The 27,860-nt window shown below is 42.9% G+C and overlaps 1 protein-coding gene across 2 annotated transcripts in view; it reads left to right on the forward strand.

The window, feature by feature from the left end:
* Cpne4 (copine 4) overlaps window positions 1-27,860 on the forward strand; it is a 488,025-nt gene that overhangs the window by 454,556 nt on the left and 5,609 nt on the right. For both annotated transcript variants that reach the window (XM_006983614.4, XM_076576951.1), the window contains 5 exons: window positions 1,751-1,884; window positions 13,666-13,720; window positions 15,024-15,075; window positions 17,739-17,872; window positions 24,680-24,916. In XM_006983614.4, coding sequence (XP_006983676.1) covers window positions 1,751-1,884; window positions 13,666-13,720; window positions 15,024-15,075; window positions 17,739-17,872; window positions 24,680-24,916 — 612 coding nt within the window. The remainder of the gene's footprint in view (window positions 1-1,750; window positions 1,885-13,665; window positions 13,721-15,023; window positions 15,076-17,738; window positions 17,873-24,679; window positions 24,917-27,860) is intronic.

Raw genomic sequence — 27,860 nt, forward strand, 5'->3', positions numbered from 1 at the left:
AGTGTAGCTGTGATCCTGGTATATAGAAGGAGATACAGAATCCCTGGAGCCAGCTACTAGCCAGACTAGCCAAACAACAAGCTCTGGATTTAGCAAAAGACAATGCCTCAATATGTAAGGTGCAGAGTGATTAAGAAAGGTATCCAGCATTGACCTTGGGCCTACACACACACACACACACACACACACACACACACACACACACACACACACACACAAAAGCACATGCACCCACACACATGTACCATACACCATACAGAAAGAAATGAATACAAGTAGCCAATAAGTACTTGAAAAGCTATTCAACATCTTTGACCATCAAGAAAATGCAGATTTAAACTGCTTTGAGATTCCATCTCAATGGCCATCATCAAGAAAACAGCTAACAAATGTGGATGAGGGAGTGTGGAGAGAGGGGCCCTTATTCACCATTGATGGTGAATGTAAACTTGTGTAGCCACTATGGAAATCAGTATAGAGGCCCATCATAAAGCTGAAAACAAAACCACCATACGACCAAGCTCTACGACTCTTGGGACGATACCTGAAGGACTCCAATTCCACATCCTGCAGAGGTGTTGAGCCCCATGTTTATAGCTGCACTACTTACAGTAACCAGGTGATAGAGCCAGATGTTCCCCCGACAGATAAATGGATAAAAACAGTGGGATTTTATTCAGCTGTAAAGAAAAGTGGAATCATAACACTAGCAGGATGCAAGCGGGAAAACAATACATAAAGTGAAATAACCAAACTTAGAAAGATAAATATCATGTTTTCTCTTATAAATGGAACTTATATTTAAAATGTGTGTGTCTGAGAGAGAGAGGGGGGGGGACTAGAAAAGGGACCATGACAGGAAGAAGAAATCTTAAGGGATGAGGGCTAAGAGGGTAATAGAATAAAAGTGATCAGCAAGCAGAGGGGGCTGTCTGGGGGAGGATGGAAATCAGCCAGGAGGGGCACAAGGCACAGTGCAGAAGAAGGATAATTGAGAATAAAATATGATGACACTTATGTACAAAAACCCCATAAAGAAACTCATTGCTTTCTATGCTGACTTAAAGTATAAATTTTTAAAAATTTGAGTTTGGAGTCAGAATAATATCAGGAAGTTGAAAGAGAAAAGATCATTTGGTGGCCAGATAGAGGCTTCCATTCTATAGTTCCCACTTGAAGTGATGAGCTACCCAGGTATGTTCCCCTATGAATGGGAAGAAAGCTTTCCAGGGTTACTCCTGGGAGAAAATTTGTCAAAACCACTCCAATACATATCTCGGCAACAGACCATTCATGAAAATATGACAGTGGCTTTCTTGGGGAGACAATATTCTCTACACAGAATTTGGCCATAAGGCTCCTTGACTGTCCTTCATCGATGGACCTGTTCTGCCCATGGAGCACTGGAGCCTTTTCTTAGTGGATTGTGAACTGGAGACAGATACTCTGCCCCTACCCTGGCTGCCTGGAGACATGGATCAATGAGACTGGGATTTCTGAACCATAATCTCAAGTTCCCCTTGGTCAGGAAGAGACAGAGCCTATAAAAGACAGCAGAAGTGACTTCAGTCAGATTAATAACTAGTTTTTCAGGAAAGCAATTCACTTCCGTCCTTTTCTGATGAGCCAGACATGCCGTGTGCTCTTTATGTTTCTCTATCTGAGGCCATGTCTCTCTCCAGGTTAGTCATGGTTCCTAAACAATTCATCTGACTTAACTCCATCTACTCTTCTGGTTTTCCTCTTCCAGGTAGCTATAGATTTCACTGCCTCTAACGGAGACCCCAGGAACAGCTGTTCCCTGCACTATATCCACCCTTACCAGCCCAATGAGTACCTAAAGGCCTTGGTGGCTGTGGGAGAGATTTGCCAAGACTATGACAGGTAAGAGGCTTCAGGTTATCAACTGTGCTCTTATCTCTCAAGTGGGGTCCCATGGCCGTTGGCTGATGCATGGCAGGAAAGAGGCAATCAATTCCAGCAAGTCTTCATCTAGAGGTTCATGAAAAACAGAATAAAACCTTGTGCCAGATACTTGATTCTCTCCACACCTAGAGAAACTGAGTTGGTGCCACACTCTCTTCAGTGAACCGACAAATCCCTCTTTCAGCTTCCTGCTTGGTTTAGGTTTGTGAAGTCACTAGATAGCAACCTAACTTTCCTTGTGGACTTAGTGTGAAGCTGCCCTTGCTACTCACACTTGGTTCATGAACCAGCATCACCCCTGACCTGCTGAACTAGAGATGCAGCCTAAGGAGGTTCTCAGATGTCTGTGTTTTAGAAGCATGGTTTTATTGGATGCTGCTGTATTCCTTCCCTATACTTTAGGCATCTTATATACTAGCCGTCATTTTTAAAAGAATGAAACTAAAGGGAAGATAGGTCATTCGTATACCATCACACAGACAGAGATGGTATTTGGACCACAACCCTTCTCACTCTACACATTGAGTTCGACATCACTGTTTTCCTGATCTTGGAAGCTGTTGGTAACATTGGCAGAGATATGTGTCTACCCAGGTGTGCATCTGTGTGGTCAGGAAAGTGTGTGTTTGCGCGCGCGAACGTGTGTGTGTGTGTGTGTGTGTGTGTCTGTGTGTGTGTGTGTGTGTGTCTGTGTGTCTCTGTGTGTCTGCGTGTCTGTGTGTGTATGCAGAGATGATCTTGAGATTCAGTCAGTAGTATTTATTTCTTCTTGGTGATAAATGCTGCCCTTTCCCACCAAGTGTTTCCCTGAGAGAAGTGATCAACATAAACTGCTTTAAGCTGGCTTTGGGCTGTCACTCCAGTGTGACCGGACAAAGGGAAGAAGCGCAGACATTTGTTTAAGGCTTTTTGAGATAGAACCAATGTAAACATAAACACACACACCTCAGAGGAACCCTGGTGTGACTGGGAAACAAGGCTAGGTAGTGAGGAGCTGTGAACAGCTGACCTTTTAATCCAAGAAACTAAACAAAGCAACTCTGTCCTCTGGGGTTAGAGAAATTTCAGCCCATATCATGATTTCTGTTCTTCCTGAGTTCATTATCGGTAACAACCACGCTAAAACAAAACAACAAGACAAAACAAAAAACTGCTCCTGCCACAGGATAGTGAAGGGCACACCCCTGTGAAACCCATAGCATGGGTTATAAGAAAGGCCTAATCAGTCTCCTGTCTGCTGAGGTCTCTGTATTAGGCCTCCAATTTGCCATAGAGACACTTAGAGAGGAGATTAGCAGGTCCTATGAAATCAATGAGCAATAAACATCCCCAAAATTCTTCTCCAATGTCTCTTGTTACACCCCTTAAGCATACCTCAAATGTCATTTTAAATTACCTTGTTGAATTCTTGGTTGTTTACTTGACTATATCTGGAATTAACTAAAACCCAAGCAGCTGGGCACACCTGTGGGGGATTTTTCTTTCATTAAATCATTTAAAGTGGGAGGACACATTTTTAATCTGGATCTTTTGAGGTAGGAAGATCCACCTTTCATGTGACCCACATCTTCTGGTGGAAGCCTATGTAAAGGACACGGGAAGAAGGAAGCTTTGGTTCTTTGTCTGCTTGTGCTCACTGGCAAGCCCATATCTTCTCTGGCATTAGAGCCAACTTCTTCAGAATTCCAGTGTATACTGAAGACCAGCTGAGGCATCAGCAACAAGAGCTGAACAACTACCGGATTCTTGGACTTTCCATTGGTAGACAGCCATTGTTGGAGTAGCTGGACCACAGCCTGTAAGCCACTCTAATAAGTTCCCTTTACACAAAGATAATGAGTTTCAGCTCTGGTTTCTTCAGGCTCCAATCCCCAAGACACAGGAGTAGGTATCATCTGTCTTCCTTCACTCACACAACAAGCATGTTAATTATCCATTGTAATCTTGTGTGTACGCATAAGGGATTAAGAAGGAAGGGAGGGAATGTTTTCAGGCCCCCTAATGTTTAGACTTTGAGATGCATATAATAGAAGGTAACTTTCCCAGGGGAGTGCTAGGTAAGCACTGTGCTCAAGCCCAACCTAAGCAACATAATAAGACCCCTCATGTAAAGCAAAAGTTAAATCATTGGATAAAAACTGAATATATATGAAATATATTACAAGAACTATAAACCTGCAGGAAGAAGGCATCCAATAGTCAATTCCAAAGAGTGGAGTGGTCAGTTATTCAGAAACTGAGATGCTGAAACCCAGAGTCTGCCTCATGGTCCTGAATCACGTTCATTTGCTGGTCTAGACACTCATCCATCATCAGGAAGCATTTATTGACTAATCCTTGCAGAGTGTATTCACTTCCTGGTTGCCTCAGTGTGACTGGACATCTCTTAAAGCTTTTATCCCTTGAGAATGCAAACCAGACAAAAGTTAACAGATACTTTGTATTCCCTCCAAAAACACAGATTTCATATAAACGTAAGGTATGTCACCTTAGGAGTCACATGAAGAGTCATTAGAAACAATTCCTTTTAAATTTTAATAGGGTAAGTCTGAAGTCATGCCTAGCTGGACAAGAAAATCAACTTCGGGCAGCCCAGCAGAGCAACATTTTTATTGTGTTTAAAGAAGGCAGCGCTACGTTAAAGTGGGAAAATTCTAAAGAAAAAAAGGAGGTTTGAAAAAACCTCTGCACTCTTTTAAGAGACTCCCTAGGAGAGCTTGGCATGCAGGCGCCTCCCATGGAAGCTGACAAGGTTCGGCAGTTTCTCTTTTGTGTGGGTAGATAGACAGTGGACAGGCAGAGTCAGGAAATTTCAAGTCAGGGCTCTGGAATTAATTTATTCTTGCATCAAAGTCAGGAAGTTTGGTGCTTAGAAAGAAACACTTGCATAAAACCTGACAGAGGCATCATCCCCTCCTGAAACCACACAGGGGTTTTCAGTTCCTGTGAGCCTCAGGGATTCCTCTCTGCCTCTGACAGCCAAGGGTTTACTCTGTGCCTTATACAGTCATCCCTACTGGATCATTAGCAGGTGACCCACTGAGTAGAACAGTTTGAAAGGACATAAATCTCTTCTCCAGATGGCCTTGAAGGGAGGATCCCCCAACCACAAGATAGCTGTCCCCAGATCCAGAAGATAATGTTGCTGGCTCATGCTGTCCCTCACCCTCTGCAAGGACAATCCCAGCTCAGATGCCTCAACTGTCAACACAAATTAGTGTGTGCACACACATGCACAAAAACATACATGCATACATGCACGTGCATACATATACCCTTGGGCACACACATATACAAATCCCCTGCTGCAGCACGCTTCCAGTAAGCACTGTCAAGGCAAAAACCAGAGAGCTCCCGCCTTAAAAGGAATAAGAAACGGTTTATTCTGGAGACACTTTAAATGACCACAGCCTGAGAACACAGATTTAGGTTATCCCAAGTGACAGGTTCCAATGCGGAAAGAGTCTCATGAAGTTTTATAGTTTCACAGAAGAAACAAAGTCATGAACCAAGGCAAGTTTAAAGTACATTGGTGGGTACATCAGTGAGGCAATTATAGCAAGATGGGGGAGGCTCTTGTACAGGCCCAAGTGTAGATATTCTGACAGTATTCTTAGCTTTCAGGATGGTGGAAGCCAGTGGGTCTGCTAAAGCCAATAGGTTCCAAGTGTTTTTATCTATTAGTCACAGGATGTTAGCTCCAACTTAGAGGTCTCTGCAGACACACTTCTCTTCAAGAGTTTTAATTCACAGCATGCACTCTTACACACCTCTATAGACAACTTTTTCCACCACCAGCCCCAAATAATGGCATGGAGACTTACTAATTATGAAAGCTCAACCTTAGCTTAAGCTTGTCCCACTAGCTCTTATAACTTAAATTAACCCATTTTTTTTTAAATTAACCTACCTTATTCTATAGGGGTTTTGCCTCTCTCCCATTTTGTGTGTCTGACTCATTCTGTGTCTCAATGGCATCTAGATTCATCTCCTGCTTCCTCTCTCTCTGACTAAAAGTCCTGCCTATACCTTTTGCCTAGCTATTGGCTATTCAGCTCTTTATTAAACTAATTCCAGCAATATATCTTCACACAGTATACAAATATCCCACAACACACCTCAGTGTCAAAGTGGCATGCTTTTCTTGGGGCCAGCATAGCTCTGGGTCTCAGAAAACATGAACTTTCCTCTAATAAAAAGCCTGATCTGGATCTGTTGGCCATAGGCCTGTGATCTCAGCTACTTTGGGAAATGAGACAAGAAGACTGCAAGTTCAAGACAGCCTGGACAGCTTAGTGATACCTTGTCTCAAAATTTGTGAAATAAAGTAAAAATAGTACTAGAGTTACAGTTTAGTGGTAGGGCACTTGCTTAGCATGCATGAGACCCTGAGTTCAGTCCCTAATGCCATGAAAGGGGAAAGAAGGAGAAAGGGAAGGCAGCCTGTCTGTGATCAAGAGACCAGAGACACCAAATGCATTGCTCTGCAAGCACAGACTGCTGGTCTAAAGAAGTGGCCACCTCAGAGTGAACTGGGGACACCAGAAAGCAAGGCAGGAGTGTGCAAAGTCCTGTGTTAGGGGACATGTTAGAACTGAAACCCAATCTGACAGGTGTTTAGACGTGTAGAACACTGGGCTGCTCAGCAGAAGACGGGGGCCCTATCTCAGTACAGCCTTGGCCACACCCCACCTCAGCCCATCAGGACTCTCATCTTTGTCTGCACACCAAAAAAACACCTGGGAAACGTCAAACATACTGTTATGTGGGTCTCACCCCTGCCATAGACTGAGTTCACTGTCCACTGTGCACCTAGAAATCGGGATTTTGATATTGTTGTTCTAGTGGTTATCTAGCGTTGACGTCCACCATGAAGTAAGGAGTGTGGCTGGGTCAGTGAGAATGCCAGCGTCCCTGCAGCAATTCCTAAATACCACTCCCCTGTGTGCGGCAGCAAAAACGTAAAACAACGTGGCAGAATTTTCCCCATGTAGCTCACGGTCTAGTGTAACACAGAAGTGTGTCAATAAGTCAGTCAATCAGGTGCTGTGGCTCATACCTGGATGCCTGGCACTAGCTAGCAAGGCTGAGGCTAGAGGATCACAGGAGTTCAGGGCCAGCCTGGGATACTTGGAGAAACTATATCTCAAAACAACAAAAACAAACATAATTCCAGCTCAGCATGGCCCAGAACACCCGTCCTGAGTAAGGATGAAGAGCATGTCAAAGAAGGGAGGGTCCACTCTGCCCTGCTGGAAGAAAGGTGGACAAGGAGAGAATCTTGACAGTGGTGATTGGGCTAATCAGAATTCTGACACATACCCCCTTTGTTACTAGAACATAAATGGAGTTCTTATTCTGAATCATTAGGACTAGACCAGCCTCTTGTGGTGAAATGTGGTGATATTTTAATTATGTTGAAATGTGATTTTATTTGTATGTTAACAAATAAAGTTTGCCTGGAGATCAGAGGTCATTAGCAAGCCAGGAACAGAAGTCAGGTGGTGATAGCCCACACCCTTAATCCGATCACATGGCAGTCAGAGTCTCTGTGTGGTCAAGGACACAGCCAAGCGTGGTGACACAAACCTTTAATCCCAGTACCAATCATAGAGACCTGGAGGTCTGTATAGACAGGCAGTGATGAGGAAGTCATGTGGTTGGGTTTAGAGCCAATGAGAAGGCAGAACAGAAAGGCAAAAAAAAAGACAAGTCAGACAGGAAGAAACTCAGGGAAAATGATGGTAGCGGCTGGTAAGCTAAAGGCTCTTCACTAGTGCTCTGCTCTCTTGGGCTTTTAACTCTGTATTTAGCTTTGTGTTTTTTATTTAACAAGACTGTTTAGAAATGTATCTACAGTGAACAGAGTCAACAAGAGCAGTAGAAAGAGTATGATGATGCTCCCTTAAAGGGTCCTGATGACAAATGAGCCTGGGTTCACACCCCAGCTCTGTACCTCTGTTCTCATGAGAGTTATATCTTTGGCTGCACATTGAAGGCGCATCTAGTTTCCTTCCCAGAGTCCATGCAGTTCTGCCTGTGGTAAATAATCAATGGTGAAGGGTGTTATCTTTAAGACTCAAAATTCAATCTTTAAAAATAAACTGAACACAAAAAGAAACAGGATTATCGTGTCAGGTCGCAGGTCATGTTGGACAAATGACCTGTAGGGGGTTTGTCCCTTCATTTGGTTGGTTGGTTTGCTCATTTGCTTCTGAAAGGATTCTGTAAAAATATGCAGCCTTCACACATTATTTCATTGAAAACATCTTTCTTCGTCGTAGGTTTAAATAGTGATAAGAATTGGAAGTTCTAGAGTGTTATAAATATGGGCATTTAAAAATAAACTCTCATGTAACTCTTGTAACTGCCTGACAGAATCTAAATGCCATGCAAATTGACTATTGGCCTTTTTTTCTCTTTTCTTTCTTTCTCTCTTTCTTTCTTTCTTTTTTTTTTTTTTTTTTTTTTTTTTTTACAAATATACCTGAACCAGCTCTTCAGTTTCAAATGAGAATTTTGCTTCTTCACCAACTGGGTTTCTGTTTCCCTCCATAGAATTTGGTTCCAGTGTATCATTTTTAAAACCAACACGCTTTTGATGTGGTGTTTGGGAGGATCAACCAGAGCTTTGTGCATACCAGACACTTCACCTTCTGAATCCCTACTCTAGGACTCAATGTCTCATCATAAACTTAGTTTGAAGTTATTTTGATGATCATTGTATCATACATGTCTGTAAGGGAAACAAGGATATTGCATGCATGGAATTTTTAAAGTCTAAAAATGATTCATTATGAAGAGATTCAAACTATTCTAAAAATATCTCTGGATTGAATTTTTGTAACAGTTATAATTTGAATATTATTGATCTAAAAAGTATTCATATGTTAAGAATTTCAGACTTTAATTATTGTATAAAAGAAGTACAAAGGTTTTAGAAATCAGCTCTCAACAAAACAGTGTGTGTATGGGGGGTCCAGTTTGTTTATATATCTATGGATAAGGGCTACCTATTGCTCAAATGCAGAATCTGGCATCAATTCTAACCCATTTTTTACTTTGTCAGCATAAACACTAAGAAATTTGTTCTTATAAACAAATATGTGAAAGTAGGATTTAACCTACACTATTGCTCAGTTCTTTCAATGATATAACCCCCCCTCAAGTTCTCATAATAGTTTTTAATAGAAAACTATTTAGGGGATGGAGTCTGGAGCGATGGCTCAGCAATTAAGAGCACATACTGCTCTTGCAGAAGACCAAAGTTTGGTTCGCAGAACTCCCATCAGGAGGCTCATGGCACCCCTAACTCTAGCTCGAGGAGTTCTCCCTCTTCTGGCCTCCCCAGGCACCTGCACTCACATGCACATGCCCACATACAAACAAACACACTTACAGATTATTAAAAAGAGAATAAATCTTTAAATATTATTCAGATATTTGTGCCATGGTACACATGTGGAGGTTGGAGGACAGATACCAGGTGTTGATTCTCTGCTTCCACCATGTGTGTCCCAGGGATAGATCAAGCTCCAGTCGTCAGGCTCGGTGTCAAGCACCTTTACCCACTGAGACATCTTGCCAGCTCCCAAAAACTATTTTAATGACTTAACAACTAACAATAACACATCCTAAATTCTTTCTTTTACATGGCGCTAGAGATTGAACCCAAAGTCATCTACGTGATGGGTAGATCTTCTACAACTTAGCTACACCCACAACCAATTTTTAAAGTGAAAATTGACAATGACCTGAGTTGCAGAAGATTTGGTTCCTACTGAACTTTGGAGAAAATGTCCTTTACTTGACGTTTGAATGTTGTATTTGGTAATTGAATCTTGGTACTCGGTACTTGGTGCTGAATCCTGTAGAATAGTTCCTTTACTTGATAATTCAGTTTGTGTTCTCTGAAGCAATGCAGCATGAAGGCTAAGACTCAGAAGAGGTAAAGAAAAGAGCAATTGTGAAAGGAAAGGTGTGAATACAACCAGGCCTCACCATCACAGATGCTCTCAGATCAAATTCAGCAGAGGATATATGTGGAAATAGAAGAATTGAATGCTGATTTCCCTTTCTAATAAGAAAGCCATGCTCTTTTTTTTTTTTTTTTTTTTTTGAGCATAGTCATTTCTTTATTTTATATTTTTCCCTTTTATTTTATTTTACAATACCATTCAGTTCTACATATCAGCCACGGATTCTCTTGTTCTCCCCCCTCCTGCCCCCCTCCCCTTCCCCCCAGCCCACCCCCCATTCCCACCTCCTTCAGGGCAAAGCCTCCCCAGAGGAGGACTGAGATCGACCCTGGGTGGAGCTCCGGGAGTCTAATTAGCGAGAAAGAGGAGGGTTTATATGAGCGAGAATTGTTGAAACCAAGGTTGGATAAAACACAGGGACAAATAGCCAAACAAATGGAAACACATGAACTATGAACCAAAGGCTGAGGGGCCCCCAACTGGATCAGGCCCTCTGAATAGGTGAGACAGTTGATTGGCTTGATCTGTTTGGGAGGCATCTGGGCAGTGGGACCGGGTCCTGTGCTCATTGCATCAGTTGGCTGTTTGAAACTTGGGGCTTATGCAGGGACGCTTGGCTCAGTCTGGGAGGAGGGGACTGGACCTGCCTGGACTGAGTCTACCAGGTGGATCTCAGAAAACCATACTCTTATGTCCCCAGAACACTCTTGCATTTCTATCCATGGACCTCAGTCTTAAGATACCTGTGTGGAAAATTGTCTTCATCAAACCGCCAAGGGCCATCTTGTTTGAGTTGACCTCCAGTGGCATGTACATTAGCATGTAATATGCATCCCTTGATGTGTATTAATGTCTTGCTTTGGCCCTGTGTTTCCTTAATGGAGAAAGTGAAAAATGTGCTTAAAATCAAATTTCCCACCAGGAGATATTTGGATATTGGGCATGACCATTTCCTATGAAACTAAAGACAACTGATATGTCAGCATGGAAGGACACGAGGCCTTCTGTTGTGTTTTTTGTTTTACTCCGACAGTAAGAAATGTAGCCTTTCCCAGTGTGATAGTATATTTCTGAAATTTCCAGGTGGGCAGTGTTTGCCTGTGTTTTTCTCGTAACAGTTGCTAATAGCCCTTTGGCTCAGTACCAGGTGGATCCAGATCTGACTTCTTTGAAGTGTTCTCATATTAAAGATTTCTTTTGTTCAACTTTCTTCCCTTAGTCATTGCATAAGACTCCTTTCTGACTGGTTTTATTTTTAAACAGGAGGAATGGACTTTAAATCTATTGTGCCAGGCTTGGAATTTTTTCTTCAGTTATGTTTATTAAGTAGAAGCTTTATGGTGGCTGACTTCAGAGAATTCAGGCCTTCTGGAGCATTAATTATTCTCCTTGTAGGTGAGGTGTTTTCCTACCATCTTGCTCTTGAAACTCAATTACATAACAGTGCATGAAGCTCAGCAAACCTCAAATCCCCAAGGGTGGTTTAGCAGGTATAAAAGGAATATCATTAAAGCACTGGGTACTGGGTTAGTGATTGGAAGTAGATACAGTATTAGATACACACACACACACACACACACACACACACACACCATGCCCCCCCCCCCAAAAAAAAGAGAGAAAAAACTCATCAAAGAAGAAAGTAAAGGATGTGATGCCTCCCAGGCTTCTGGTTCTGACTCTTGAAGAATCCCTGCTGTGGAAGATCCGGGACCCATGCTCCCCTCACAAGAAAGTCTTCTAACTTAGCCCCCAAGATCCTCCCTTGCCTACCACTGGGTTTTTGTTTTGTTTTGTTTTCTTGGGCTAATGAGGAAGTTCTGAGGCAAAGTCTTTCAATCTTTCCAAGGACCAGGAGTATTTTTTTCTCCTTAGAGCTGTGACTAATCCTCTATAAGCTAGGTGAGTCTCTTATTTATTAGCAATAATACTTTCTCTATTATGTGCTAGATGCAATGTACAACAGAGCCTGGCTGGACACAGCTATGAGGAGACGAGGGAGTTTGTGGTTTAATGAAGGATTTCAACCTTCACTTTAGAGAACACTGGCTTGTCTAGATCTATCGCCCCACCTGTGTGGAATTGACTGTGTGTTGGAAGGTTTTGTCAAAGCTGTCATGAGTTGCTAACAGCTTCTAAATCAGGAAGAGACGGAAGAAAATCTGGCTTTGTTAGTTTGATTTTCTTGAAGTAACTTTTCAGAAAGTGGAGCTTTGGCCCAGGCTGAATGTCCTTTTCCTACAGAGGATGGAATGAACCCTACTCTGAATTCCTTCTTTGCCCTTGACTAAATCTAAGAAGAACTGAAAAATGCAAGAACAAATCTCAGTTGTGTTCTTCCTAGGAGAGAAAACAAGCAAAGGTACTTGGCACGAGAAGGCCATGCCTTCTCCCAAGACCAATATTTCATAGCACCACTACAGCAAACAATTTGCTTAAGAAAGGTCTTGCTTGTTGCCTACTCAGGGATCTAGGTTCTGGAATTGCTAGTAGATGTTTAATATTACATATAGTTATTACATTATATTGATAATTAGAAAATCATGGGCTTGGGAATTCCATAATCCTTTCTGGTGGTAACATTCACTCTGTCTTCCTAAGATTAGAATAAGTAGAATAGGTAGTATGTAAGTATAATACAGCACCTAGGATAGTGCTAGCCCATGTGTCAATAAATGTTAATGCCTCCCTTCCTCTTAACTAGAGTGCAGTGCAGTTAGAGTTAAGATACAACACACCTGAACTAGTAATGAATTCTAGTGATTATAGAAGAGAGCAAGACAAACAAAGGGTAGATGTGCTGCATACAGCCATGTCTTATTGACTTAAATGCGTGGATTATCCATCATTGGCTACTTATTGAGCAGCCAGTCAATGCAGAATATAATGATGGGGGTGAGAGTTCAGGGCAGTCAGGGTCGGATGGCAGTGGGAATGTAAGAGATCAATACACCTGGGTTCCATGGCACGTGTCCACAACACTTAGAAGGCTGAAGCTAGAGGACTGCCATGTGTTAGAAGCCAGTCTAGACCACATTGCAATTTCTAGGCCAGTCTGGTCTATACAGTGAGGCCCTGCCTAAGAAACATATAAACAAAAAAGATCTTAACACAAAACACATGGTCCCTTTGAGTTCAGGAAGTAAGAAAAGACATGCAAATAACTTGTTGCTTGTGTATATGCTTAAGGTGGAGGGCACAGTGAATCCTATAAAGAAAACCATACTTTGTCAGGTAGCAGCCTACCAAGCTCCCCTGGGCCTTTTGATACCTCCTGAGATTCTGGGTTGTCTGTGTTTGAATCCTGGCTCTAATCAGCAGCATCGTCTTGAGTGGTACTTCTCTTCAAGGTGTCTGCCTACATGAAAAAAAAGGAATAATCATCTCTTGCTTCAAAAATAATTTTAAATTATGTATATGGAAGATCCTAATTCAGCCAATGATTGGAGTTGCCAAATTCCTCATCACTCACTATTCCAAGGAAACAGAAAATCACAATTAGGGGGTAGGATATGTGCAAATTCCAGGTCCATTTTACTCTTGGCTATCAAGTTCAGTTAAAAAAACAAAACCTTAAGGGAAGAGACTACACACTAATGAGCAGTGAACAGTAAGAACTATTTCTTCATTTTGATCATCCATGCTATTGTATGAGTCAGCGCTTGGCTTGGCCACATGTCCTAGTGAGGTTAAGCAGGCTTGTGTTTCTCTCTCTTCTTAGATGGATAAATAAAGCAGCTTCTTTCCTATTTCATTTCAGTGACAAAATGTTCCCAGCTTTTGGGTTTGGTGCCAGGATACCCCCAGAGTACACGGTGAGTGAGCAGAGGTAGGATCTTGTACTGCGCTGTGGAATTTCATCTCAGCAATCTTGCTCATGCTTCCTTTGTAACTATGGTGGCCCAAGAGTGCAAGATGCTTGTTAGAGCCTGCCTTTGGCAAAAACAAATGAACGAAAAAACAAGTTCGTGGTGTTCTGGGTATGTATTTAAGGGTCCAGTTACAGGGTTCTTTGGTTTAACTCACTGTCAATATGGTGAGAGACTGAGAATACAGCCCAAACCATTGCATTCCAGGGGTTCAAACTGTCCTTTCAGATCTCCCTAAGGATTGCCAATGCCAGTGTGTTTAGTATAACTTGGGTAGACAAAGGAAGATCTTTTGAGGTAAAAAAAAAAAAAAAAAAAAAACTTGAGATAAATAAATCAAGTAGGGCATCTGGCAATTAGCCAACTTGCCTGGAATCTGCAGAGGATAAAGGGACGGTGGGTACACACCAGCTGTTTCACCTGTGACCTCCCACTCAGAAAGGAGGTATCTGTCTTTTAATGAGGTGACCTATTTTTCAGTACTCAAGAGACTCAATGGTCAGAAATACCTTTGAAATGGAATTTTCCATGAAATTCCAAGTGATTTAATAAGACTGTCCAGATGCTAGAATATCCTATTTCTTTTATCAGATTTTAGGGGGAAGAAAAGAGCAATCCGTGTATCATCTAGCCTTATGCTTAGGCACTGCCAGGCAGGGGAGTTTGTGATGGAAGATTACAGGCTATATCACTTTATTCATTTTTTCAGCAGTAGAAGGCATTCTGTTTCACCTGTGTGTACATGAAGATGCCCCTGCACTGTAATTCTGTGTATCAGAACGATCCTTAAATGTCAACAGCTTAGCCAGTGCCTCTATGAGTGATACCACGTCTATCAGTCAGCTTCAGTTAATTGAGTTCTTATTTTTTTAAATAAGTGGATACAAGTAAAAGCTCATTCAACTTTAACCCTTCAGTCTGGGGCCAGCTGAATCTAGAAATGGTCTGTAGTTACCTTTTTTTTCTTTCTTTCTTTTTTATATGCTTTACTTTCCCCTCCTGCTAGCATTGATCTGATTCTAGAAAATCTTCCTGTCACCTCAGCTCCACAGGGAGCTGAGGATTCACCCTCCACCTCAGGTTGATTGTATAATGCCTTAAAATTGTACCTGCTGCTTAACTCACAATGAATGTGATGCCATTTGTTTGCAAACCCTAAGCCTTCCTCCCCCCAACCCCTGTGCCTCCTTACTGGATTCAAATTGTAATTCCCCTTTCTTCCTCTTTTAAAATTTTAATCGGTGTCTAGGTCTCTCATGACTTTGCAATCAACTTTAATGAGGACAACCCAGAGTGTGCAGGTAAGTCATAACAGGGAAGAAAGCCAGCGCCTCAGAGCCTGACGCTGTGCACCTCTCCAGGTTTGGTTTCTTTCTACTAGGGCAGCAGATCAGGTGTGAGTGTCCACAGCACAGAAATGGGCCCTGGGACTCCAAATAAGCACACTGCTCCACAGGGAACGGAGGGCTATGTTATAGAGTGGGGCAATGCACCCTGAAGACACAGAATGCAGGGAAAGCTTAAGCTTTCAGTAAAATCCTGGGCGCCTCTAGCCAAACTAAAGTTAATCAATCAACTTTAGTTAAGGGGTTGATTAAAAAATTCATTTTAATTTTTCAAATGGGAGAATGGCCCATGATGGACCAAGAGCTTCTCAACTTTTCCTGAGTTTCCTCTCAGGAAAGAGAAAAACCCAGAAATCACATGACATTTCCAGCACACTGACCAAGGTGATTTTGAACAAATATCTTCATGGTTTTGTGCAAGAAAGAGCTCAAAGGCTTGAAGAGTTGGTCTGGCCCATGTTACTTTGTTTCCTCCTGGCCAGAAATACCTACACGATTTCACAAGATAATGACGCTGAGAGAACAGCGATAATTATCATACATTCCGCTTTCAAATAAGTTACAAACAGCCGGGTGCCTTGGAGACTGGGAAGGCAGACATTTTTAGAGAATAAATGTCCATGTTTCTCTCCTCTTCCTTATTGAGGAAGAAGTGGGCTACACAATAGTTAGTTGAGATGTAGTGAAGGGTGAACGTTCTGAATTCTTTCACAAACTTGGTATTTAGTGTCCAAGACTATGATATCAATGGCATTGGATCTGAACATAGTAACCACAAAGACATGATCTATATTATCCTAGTATTCCTTCCCCATCACTCAACCCAAGTTTATTATGGTTTAGGTTCCTCTAGTCTCCAGACATCCCAACCCAGCTGAAAGCCTGAGCTTGCAGTTCAGGGAGACTCTGCCACAAAACAGTAAGGTGGTTTCCCACCACAGGAGACTGCAGTACCTACTCTGGTGCTTATCATTTCACACACTTGAAATTCAACTGCCTGATAATTTTGGAAAGGAAATCAAACTTCCTTATCTTAGGCAAAGGGTTGTGTGCCAAAAGAAAGATGGAGCTCCTATTTGGCATCACTCTGCTTCTGCTCCACGCTGTGAAATGATTTGGCATCTACCTTTGGGATGACAGGCACTGGTGTTTCAGGCTGGCGAAGGTGGGTGGAGTGTTTTCAATAAGGTTGGGAACCAGTGCAAGGCAGAACAGAACTTGCTTGTCCAAAGTGTCCCCAAGCTGATTTGCAGTGTATGATGACTACAGAGAGCAACTTCAGCAGTGACTTCTGTGAATCCCTATGGTCAAAATCAAGAGCAGTGTGCTGCTTTGGTACCAAGAAGGATAGAAGGATGAGCTGAAGCATGAGAAAGCAAAAGTCACACAGGCACCAACAGCATCCATGTGAATAAAATGGATTTATAATGGCAATTTACTTATAACGGTCTTCTGGGGGCCAAACTGTAATGTGAAACATGGTCAAAACCCACCACATTTGAATAACAGTGTGGGCAGAGCTACCTCTCCCAGAAGAATCCCAGCCTTTTTCTATTTCCTGAACTCATGCAACCTCAGGGTGAATGCCCTTCTTTAAAGGAGTGATTGACATCGGTTCTATCATAACTCCCCACCTGTGAGCATTTGACTGTTTGCTTGTTTACGACACACTTGGTGTGTTCTCAACATGGCTACAAGTTCTTTGGGGGAATACAGAAGTGAGTGAGTCATGATTCTTGCCTTCAAGGAGGGTAATATCTGGAGAGATGGTCACATGTGCACATGACAGTTACAGGCAACCCAGGTCATATTTACTTTAAAATCAGCAACATGATCAAAAAATAAATAAATAAAAAATTAAAGAAAAAAAAAAACAGACCCTAAAGCCAACTTACTTAGTGGTTCTTTCAATTCAAAGAGCTGATTTTATATACTAAGTCTGCAACTTATTTTTTCTGGGACCTGGGGCAGATTGTGTAATTTCTCTAAGCTTCTACTTCATCTATAAAATGGGTGCTGTTTCTGCCTCCTTAAACTATGGTGATCTAATAAAGGCTTAAGTGGGGCAAAGTTTGAGGAAACAGTTGCTTTTGACTTGACTCTGTGATTTGATTTCATTGGGGGAGGGAAGGCAACAATACACTGACCTAGTACTCTCTTTTGCCTTAAGAACCTACATGTCTCTATACCCTGTGCCTGTTACCTTGGGGTTTTGTGGGAGTGGATGCCTCTGACTCTTTTGCCTATTCCTGGGAGCCTTTTCCTCCTACTAGGTTGCCCCACCCAGCCTTGATATGAGTGTTTGTGCCTGGTCTCATTATATCCTGTTATGCTGTGTTTGGTTGATATCCCTGGAAGCCTGTCTTTTCTAAAGGGAAACAGAGAAAGAGTGGATCTTGGGGAGAGGGAACAGGGTGGGCAGAGAACTGGAAGGAGTGGAGGGAGGGGAAATTGCAGTTGGGATGTATTGCTTGAGAGAAAAACAAATAAAAAGAAAAAATAACCTACGTGTGATATGGATGAGAACTGTTTGGACAATGTTAATGTTTTATTTTTGTGAGTAGGCAAATCCATTTGAAGGGACTATGGAAGTGATGATTTCTCAAATCTCACTTTAGGAATCCAAGGAGTTGTGGAAGCCTACCAGAGCTGCCTTCCCAAGCTCCAGCTTTATGGGCCCACCAACATTGCTCCCATCATTCAGAAGGTTGCCAAGTCAGCTTCGGAGGAGACCAACACCAAGGAGGCTTCGGTAAGGAGAAAGACAGGTCACCTCTACTGGGGATTTATCTTACCTCATTAGGATTTGGTCATGACACCCATTATAGTCTGACAATCAATTCTAGTTTTCTTTTGTTTTGAAGTTGATTTAGTATTTATTTTTATTAGTTTATTATCATTTATTTTATATCTTGTACTTCAGCTGTATTTGGATTATTCAAATCTTGCTGTCATTGGATAGCTAGGTTCTGGTTGTGCCACATTGCCCTTTCTGTTATTGATTATGGTCTTACACTGGTGCTTAGGCATCTGGATTTGGGATGATTATAGGTTTAGGTATTGATTTTTGCTTTTGTCTTTGTTGAATGGGTGTTTTGTCCCTTGGTTTCTGTTTTTTCTTTCGTCTTCTGGCCTAAGTGGCCAAGGGTTCTGATGACTGGCCAGTCTTCAGGCCAGTAGGGTGTCTCCACTGGGGATTTAGGGGCCTTGGGTTCCTAGATTTTGCCTGGCTTCCAGTAAAGTGTTCTTCTTCAGAAGTTGTAGACCAGAATATGGAGCCCAGCAGAGAGGGTGCAGTCTAGGGTTGTTGGGCTGGCTTTAAGGAATATTAGTAGGCAGTGGGTGGTGTCTTACCTGGGGTCCCTAACACCAGCCTGGCCTCCAGTAAGTCCTAAGTCTTCTTCCAAAGTTATAGACCAGAATATGGAGCCAGGGGAGGGGTGTAGTCTGAGGTTGTTGGGCAAGGCATTAAGGAATGTAAGTGGGCAGTGAGTGGTGTATTACCTGGGGTCCCTAGGGCCAGCCTGGCCTCTGGTAAAGCTATTGGGGCTGTGGGCAAGGAGGAGGGCCACAGGATGTGCCCTGGGGGTCAGGGTCTGGGAGTAGGGCAGCTCAGCTGGGAGGGAGGTCACTCACCTGTTCTTCCAATTAGTGTGGACTGTGTCTGGGCCCGTGGAGTCTGCTGGAGCTGTGGGGAAAGGCTGACCACGAGGAGGAGGAGGAGGAGGAGGTGGAAGGGGTTGGGCAGCAGAGTGAGTCTTGGGGGAGCAGAATCCAGGGGGTGGGGGCAGGCAGGCAGGTCAGCACTGGTGAAGACTGAGCCAGAAAAGTGGAATTCTGCTGGAGTTCCAATTCTAATTTTTCTAAATGCCTTAATTTCCCTATCTTCAATCTATTCATCTGAGAAACAATGGAGTTATTTAAACCCCAATCTGCAAGAATGTGAAGAAGCTCAGTGTTGACACGCATGTCTGCCCCTTTGCCTGAACACAGGCACTCAATAGTGGAAGTCACTATGTTCACTGAGTTCGGTCAGACTTAGCGCCTGTCCCAGGAAAGAAAACCTAAGTCCAAAACCAAGCTTGTCCTCCAGTATAGCCAGACTAAAATAAATAAAGCAATAGTTGAAGGGCTGGGGAAACACCCAGTGTAGAAGAGTGCTTGCTATGTAACCACAGGAAAGGGGATTTGAACCCACAGCACCTATACAAAAATCCAGGCGTGGTTGTGCATGCCTACAAACCCAGCACTGACTTGGGAGTGGAGCCATGCTGATACCTGGACTTGTCTGGCCACCTAGCCTAGCTGAAACCTTGAACTTCCATGTCAGTGAGAGACTCTCTCTCAAGACAAGATTAAGTGGCGAGTGGCAGGGGAAGATACCCAATATTCTGCTCTGACCTCCACCCACATGTGTGCACATGAGTGCATGCACCCTCACATTCCAATGAAACACACACACACACACACACACACACACACACACACCATAAAAAAAATGATGATTCAACCTCATGGTGATGAAGTACAGTAATACAAAATACCACAACAAATATTTGCTTCAGTTGTTTGGGTTGTTTTGTTCATTTGTTGCTTTGTTTTTTATTTTTTAGGAAAAAACGCAAACCACAGCTACAAAGCCAAAACAAAATTGGAGCCTTTCCTTTGACATGTTAGAAGTAAATTTACATTACCTTTCTTGTGTGTTATTCAATGATGTCAGCATATTTCCATCTAGTGTTATGATGTTTTTCAGATGGAGTAGACACTACAGCTGTCTGAAAGCTCTGTGTAACTGAAGTGTGGTTTCCAGGATGCCACATTTGCATAAAGAAGATCACATTCGAGCCTTATCTTGCAATAATCCCCCTGACCTCCTCACACTGCACCTGTGTTCCCTTGTCTTAGGCTGGATTGAGGACCACATTTCTACCAAATGTCAACCACTACTTTTGTGCACTGGAACACATCTTCTCTTGGTTATCCAGAGACTGAACCAGATGTGACGATTCTGTCCTGCATCCTCCCTCCCTCCCTTATGTAGACATTCCTGTGGTATCTCCCATCTAATCCAGAGCTGTGCCTCCTTGGCCCTACTGTGCCCTTCAGCAACTGTCCCTAGAGTTAGAACTCTGTGCAGCAAATTCATTGAAAGCAAGCGGCTTTGCTTGTCTCAATCTGGCCTCCCACTAGTTCCTCCCCACAAACCTGTGGGAGTTTCTTCACCAGCATCCCTCTGAAGACTACACTTGTCAAAGTTAGACATTCCATCCTCTTGTCTCACTGACCACTCTGTTGGCCTCTATTTCTGCTTCTTCCTCTCCCTCCTCCCCACTTGCCTCCTTCTTCTCCTCCTCCTCACTTCTCAATGCTAAATCTCCTCTGCTCTCTGTCTGGGGTGATCTTGTTCACGGTTGTGGCCTCATATACCTCCTGAATGCTATGATTCTCATTATGTATCATTAACCCAACTTGCCTCTGAACTTCAAATTCATCATTCAACTGTTTATCATTATTTTCATCTGGATGCTGAATAACACAAAGGCAGGGTCCAAATCAGAGTCCTTGGTTGTCTCCATCAACCTAGTTTTCTCCTTCAAACTCTCTCCTCCCACCAGTTCCTCCCTACAAGCCCAATGGGCCTTTCTTCCCAGCATTCCTCTCTTCCCAGGCTCTACACTACCATCATGCAATCATTGCTTAAGCTATGACTTTGAAGTAATCTGGGTTCCGTGGCTTAACTCCTATCTTTTCTTTTCCTCATTTCCTGGTCCTGAATGACACACAGCCTTAAGTTAAAACCACAATAAACCTTCATTGCCTCCACATTTTCTGTGGATCAGAGATGCATGCAGAGCTCGCTGTGTGACCCTGGATTAGGTCTCCCAAGGTTGCAGTTAAGATACTGGCCGGGGATGAGGTCCTTTAAAGGGTGGCCAGGGTGAAAAATCTGCTAATAAGATGTCTTGGCCACATGCCCTGCCATGTAGTTGCTGGTTTCTGGTCAGTGACATAATTTGAAGACAAAGAAAGAGTAATGGTAACTCAAATTACCACAAAAGTCTCTCTCTATTGTCTCATCATACCCTGCTGATTACACGGACCATTCCAACTCAGTGTGAGGAAAGAAAACAAAAGGACATTAACTAGGGAGTGAGGCTGATTGGGTGCCATCTTGAAATCCTGCTAACACACTCCCGCATCCAACTGATCAAGTTATGACACTAGTCTATCTTCAAATTATATCCCAAGTATTACTACTTCTTGGTACATTTGTGGCTACTGTCTGTTCTGGGCCAACAACTGTTTTCACTTAGACCAAAGCAAATTCTAAGTGAATTCTGTACATCTTTCCCCAGTGCATCTGTGCTTCGTGCAGAAAGAAGACTGATCGTTTGAAAACATAATTAAGGGGTTGGCAGCATAACTCAGTTGTCAGAGTGCTTAGCTATCATGCACAGAGCCCTGGGCTCAATCCCTAGAACCACATAAAGTAGGTCTGGTGGAGGACACCCATAACACCAGTATTCACGGAGTGGAGACAGAGGACTAGAAGTTGAAGGTCATCCTCAGCTGCATAGTATGTTCAAGGCCATCCTGAGATAATAAGTTCTGTCTCTCCAGCCCCCAAAATAGATTTTTTTTTAAAATGAAGCTAACAACACATTGTTGCCAAAACTGGGCAAGGGGAACTGAGAAAGCCTGTCTCCTCTCCTTTGTTGATAAGAATATCAGAGCAGTCTCTAGAATTCTTGCAGCTTAATTTTAAGAGTAGATGCTTTCAATCCCCCTGGGATATTAGAGCCTACAAAAATAAAGGGCTACCAGCACAGAGACAGATGTGGACTCTGTGCTAATACAAGCCAACATGAGGTCATAGCCATCACTCACAACCCCAGGGCCAGGTGAGTCTGCTCTTAAAGAGAATGAGATAGTCAAAACACAGAACCACCACATGTAAGACGCCTCTACAAAACTAAAACAAAAACAAACAAGCGGGTAATTGACCCCTCTTGGCTGTGTGGGTGATTTATCCTTTCTCTAGGGGTATCGCCTGTTGTAGGACACTGTGGTCTGGAGTCCCTTGTTATTACTAACTAAGGGCATGAGTTTAAACCCCTCCTGCAAAATGTATCAGGGGATCTTGCAATAGGATTTTTCTCTTTGATATTGTAGAATTCTCCCGGGGTAAAAATGTCCCTCCATAGACCTCAGGTATATTCATAGATGATGATATTTCATACACAAGCACTTTCCCGGCCTGACTTAGGAATGAGGTGTTGTGACAGCTTTATTTGGAAATTTCCATCTGGTTCAATACAGTCATCTGTAGCTTATTAAGGTTCATACATTAAGCCTGGAAGAAATAGATTCTAGATTGTTCACACTCTTTTGACTCCAGAGAGTTCTTAACTTTTGTTGCTATTGGGAGTTAGCTTGTTTATGTTCATTCTTGTTCATGTACTAGTCTTTGTAATGCACAGACCAAACCCAAGACTTCACATGCCTGACCAATGAGCTAATACCTAATTGGGAATATTGCGGAGACTGTGAGGAAAGTTCTCTTGGGTTTGACCTGTGTTTCATCTCTCTAAACCTCTTCCCCCCATCTCACAGTGAAGCCAGCAGTGTGCTTATGATGGACAACACCCACACTCACTTCCAAGTGGGTCTGCATGCACTGGCGGGTACAGAGTTTTTTCTCTAATCCCCATCTCAACTGACCCTATGGCAGCCTCTCCACATGGAGAGGGAACAGGGAAGCTGCAAATCAAGGACCAGGATGCCTTTCACATTCGTACTGGGAAAACCATCATATTGACACATGACCAACCCTGCCCCTCTCCTAGGACAGCTTTCCAGCATCATAGTCCAAAGGAAATGCAATATAAGTTCTAGATACAATTTTAAATGCTGTAGTAACCACATTTAAAAAGTAAAAAGAAACGAGGAGATCCATTTTAATGTTCTTTATGAATAATGAAATCCCAACTAGCCAATATATTGTCATTTTAGCATCTGATTCATATAAAATTATGAATGAAATACTTTGGGTTTGTCTACTAAACTTTAAAATATTTGTATTTTACATTTAATAGCATCTCAATTTGGGTGCTGAGTTATCACAAACCTTTGATCTTTATTTAGCTATTATAAATTGACAGATGAAAAGTAGCAATTCTTCAATTTGATTTGTTCTAAGCATACTTTAAAAAATGTTCAATAGCTGAATTGGGTAACTATTTTTTTTATTTAAAATTCAGCTCCTCTCTTACTCTGGCCACATTTGAAAGGCTCAGTATTTTCATGAGGTTGGTAACTACTACGGTGGACAGCACAGCTGTAGATGTCCAAAGATCCTCAAGCTGAAGGAGACCATACATAATATTTCTCGTCTTTTGAGAAACGAAGAAGCTGAGACCAACACATATAGAATATTCCAGGTCTCACAGAATAAGGCTTGGAAGGCAGCTCTCCTGACTCCCAGTCTCCTGCTTTCTACCTACCCTGAGCTCTGTAATAATCAGAAAGATTATTATTATTATAATTAAGCTGCAATTGCTGTGCCTCCATTCATCATGACCTTAAGCCTTTAGGACTACCATACAGAGGCTCCAAACGTGTCTGTTGTTGACCTGAAGCCCAGATCAGATACGTATTAGCTGAGAACCTGGAAAGATATGGAGGCAATGAGGGTCTTGAGGTGTTTCTAAAGTCAATAGGAAGACAGGGAGAACAGATAGACTGGAAGGATGGGAGATCATCTAGCAGATAGACCCTGGAAGACGCAGTGTCCTAAGTGGAGTGTTGATGAATGATGAGCAGTTCTGGGTTGTTTGTGAACAGGGTAAACTAAAGTGAAGTTGATGTGAGGGTTAGCAGACCTGGCGAAGCTCAGGGTTTGACAGTCCAGGAGTGTAGACAGAACTGTCATCCCAAGACAAAACCACCAGCCTATTTGGGATAGTAACCAAAGCGATGGATAAAAACAAATAAATATTAAAGGAGACAGAACTTTTGGGATTGGTGGAGGGTGGCTTGGAATCTACTTTGGAGAGCTTTTAAGGAAAGAATCCTACATTTTGAAATGTGAGTCATCAGGGACTGACTCAAGAAGCTTTGTGTACAGAAAACACAAACAGCCTGTCTTTTTTGTTCAATGGGTTGGGTTCTTAATTTTAGTTTCACATATAGGATATTATTTTTATTAGTAAAATTTTATCTTTATGCATGTTATGTATGGAAATGCTGTAATATATGGAAAATGCTTAAAAAATAATGCTAAGTAGGTAAGTGTGGACAATAAATAAAGCAAGATTGACCATATGCTGATAATTGTTGGTGCCCAGTAATGAGCCCACAGAAGTGTCCAGGCTATTATGTTTTTGCATTACATTTTTCTTAATAAAAAAGTTAAAGAAACAAAAATGTCTATTGTCCCTCCTGCTATGGTCGCTCTGCAAGGAGGCCACCTTGATATAGATATTTATCTGATACTGTATTGTCATTTTCTCCCCCACCTCGTCCCTCATCTTCACCTGTCATCTGACTCCTGAAGCAATACTTCATCCTGCTGATCCTGACAGATGGTGTCATCACAGACATGGCTGACACCCGGGAGGCCATTGTCCATGCCTCCCACCTCCCCATGTCAGTCATCATCGTGGGAGTGGGCAACGCTGACTTCAGTGACATGCAGATGCTGGATGGCGATGATGGAATTCTAAGGTCACCCAAGGGAGAGCCTGTCCTTCGAGACATCGTCCAGTTTGTGCCCTTCCGGAACTTCAAACACGTATGCATAGACATCATGGGGGCATCCTCACATCTCCCTCATGTCCATCAATGTTAGTAGTGACCTGTTATTCTTGAAGCAGTATCAGCAGACCCTGTCTAGGCTGAACAAATGCTATCGAAGGGATACACAGATCATAACTATTTGGTGGAAAGGAGCATATATTGAGTTATAGATAAGAAGTCGAGGTGACTATATTGCCAAAATTTTGCAAATGCTTGTCTTCACTCATGAAGTTTAGGACCTCTCTGGTTCCTTCAGGGTTGCCACAGGCAGTTGGGCAGCTTGCTCAGGGATACCTGAAAAAGGAGCAAGGATAAGTTGAAATTTAGCCTGGCCCTACCTGTCAGAAGATTGCCTGTCTGTTGTTTGCAGAAGGATAGACGCTTAAGTCATCTCTGTACAGTGAACAGCATTGGTGATTTAGTCTGCTCACTCAGGAACAAGATGATAAAGCTAAGTAATAATGAATATAAAGGTAGTGTAATGTGGTTGGTTAGGGGAGAAAATACTGGAATAAGCTTGTCAAAGCAGACTGGTTCATGATCAAGAACATGCAAGCTTATAGTCTTTGAATCACTTCTCTGCTAGAGAGAAATCACCCATAGCCTTGGTTTGTACAGTTCTGGGTTATTATCCATATTAAACAGTAAAGCGGAGTCATATTTCCCAATTGGCTGGAACAAACCCTCTAGATCAGTGGTTCTCAACCTTTCTAAAGTTGTGACCCTTTAATTCAGTTCCTCATGTGGTGACCCTCAACCATAAAATTATCTTCATTGCTACTTCATAACCGGAATTTTGCTACTGTTATGAATCATAATGTAAATATCTGTGTTTTCCAATGGTATTAGGCAACACCTATGAAAAGGTTGTTTGACAACCCCAAAGAGGTCATGACCTACAGGTTGAGAACCACTGCTCTAGATAATTCTCTAGTGTGATGTTGAGAAAGTTCTCATAACACTCTACCCACACCTCCAATTCAGGGATAATGATTAAGTCCTTAGATGCAGAAGTACATTGGAATTTCCACAAACCCCACCCCTAACAAAGCTGAGGTAGCCAACATGAAGTCTTCCTTCGGTTCAGAGATGCCCAAACTATGTCTAGGAGACCATGAAAGTATTGTAGATGGCCACAGAGAGTCTCCTGTATCCTTTAATTCGTAGGCCCTTGTAAACATTGCCAATAGTAGAGCATATCCCCAGCCCCTGCTTTTCACTACAGCCCTGGATTCTGCTCTGCTGCTTACTGCCACCATTCCAAAGGGAGGAGCCAGGTATGCGCTCCTAGCAGAAGGAACTACCCCAAGTCTTCAGTGTCCTCTATAGTTTCTCCTTTGTCACCTGTACCATGAAAGCACAGATGTGTGTGCGCCCCTTCTGGAAACATTCCTGTTAGCTTCCACAGCAATCCCTCCCTATGTGGGGCTCCGTTGCTATTGAGTTCAGAGAGAGGGAGACACAGTGCCATACCATCCAATGTAGTGTCGTCCCCCCTTCCCCACTGGATGCTTATTTGTAAAAGCCATTCTGCTCCAAAGACTCACTCACATGAATTTGCAACATTCTTCACAGCCAGTTTCTCAGCTGTGTCCAAGCACACCAAATATAATTTAGGCTGGCTCTGGGACCTCAGCCACGCTAGTACTAGCAATCTCAACAACAGAGATATTCTCCTGTGCTCTCCAGGCAGGGCTGCCTGCACCTCTGTCTTTCTGTGACAGCCTTCCAGTGGTCATTCAGATCTAGCAACTGCCACACAGCCTTAGCTGAACCCTAGATACCATGACGTGTCTAACCTCTGAGGGAAGGGACTGTGCACTCCAGAGCTCCCTGAATCTAGCCATTTTCATAAGGCAGTGTGATCACTATTCTCTTTTTAAAGAGGGACACAGTGTAATTAAAATCATTGAGCAGGCAGGAAATCAATGCCCTGCTGCAGAGCTGAGTGTAGAGGGCATTTTCAAGTAGCAGCAAAGGCTGATCTCACCACGAGATCTCGGGTCATTGCTGTGGAGGAAGAGTAACTGCCTCAGCATCCATCCCGTCTTCCACTTACCCATGGAGAAAGTTTCTAAAGAAAAGTCCCCAAGGCTCCCCAAGCTCTCAAGTTGTCTGCCGTGGACAGCAAAGTGTGGCATCAGAAAGGCCTTGCATTTTTCTCATGGATGGGTATGCTGGGGCAGGCACAATTTGCTGCATCTGTGTCAAGTGACACTCTCTGCTTCCAGATGTGTCTGAGGCAGAGGGAAGGCTGTTCTTAAAGACTTTACTGGCCTTCCACGCACAGGCCAAATAAAAGTAGATGCACCACCACCAAGTTGACATTAACCATCACACTCCCCATCAGATGACACACACAAGAGCAATGTCATCAAGCCATGAAAGGTGTTAACCTCTATCGAGCCTCCTACTAATCCTCAGATTCATGGAGTATTTACTATCCCAGGCACACACCAGGCACATTGGCTCCTCATCCAGCATGGCTCCCAGAGAAGCCTGACAAGGGAACAAAGAAAAGACAGACAGACAGACAGAGACACATAGAGAAGTTGGGGTGGGTTGGACTTGGCTCTCTGGTGGAAGCCGCGGTGCTCCTGAAGCAACTAAACAAGAAGATAGGTTTAGGTAATCAAGGTAGAGGCCGCCTCAGTAGGGTGCAGACTGCAGGCTGTAAATATGGTGCGGGGAGCTATGGTGGGCATTTTCTGTACACACTATCAACATCCTCCTTCATACCTGAGGAAGGCTTCGCCATTCCTCTGAGCCTTCCCTGGGGAAGGCTTTGCCATTCCCATGGGACTGCGGCATTGGAATCCTTTACATAGCCATACCCATGTCAACAATGCACATTGACTCAGGACTTCACACACTCAGGGGTCCTCTGCCCCCTGCACACTGGGACCCCAGTGAGTTAATAAAGCATGAGTCCAGGCTTT

Source organism: Peromyscus maniculatus, chromosome 7 (assembly GCF_049852395.1).
Source record: "Peromyscus maniculatus bairdii isolate BWxNUB_F1_BW_parent chromosome 7, HU_Pman_BW_mat_3.1, whole genome shotgun sequence".
Lineage (NCBI taxonomy): Eukaryota > Metazoa > Chordata > Mammalia > Rodentia > Cricetidae > Peromyscus > Peromyscus maniculatus.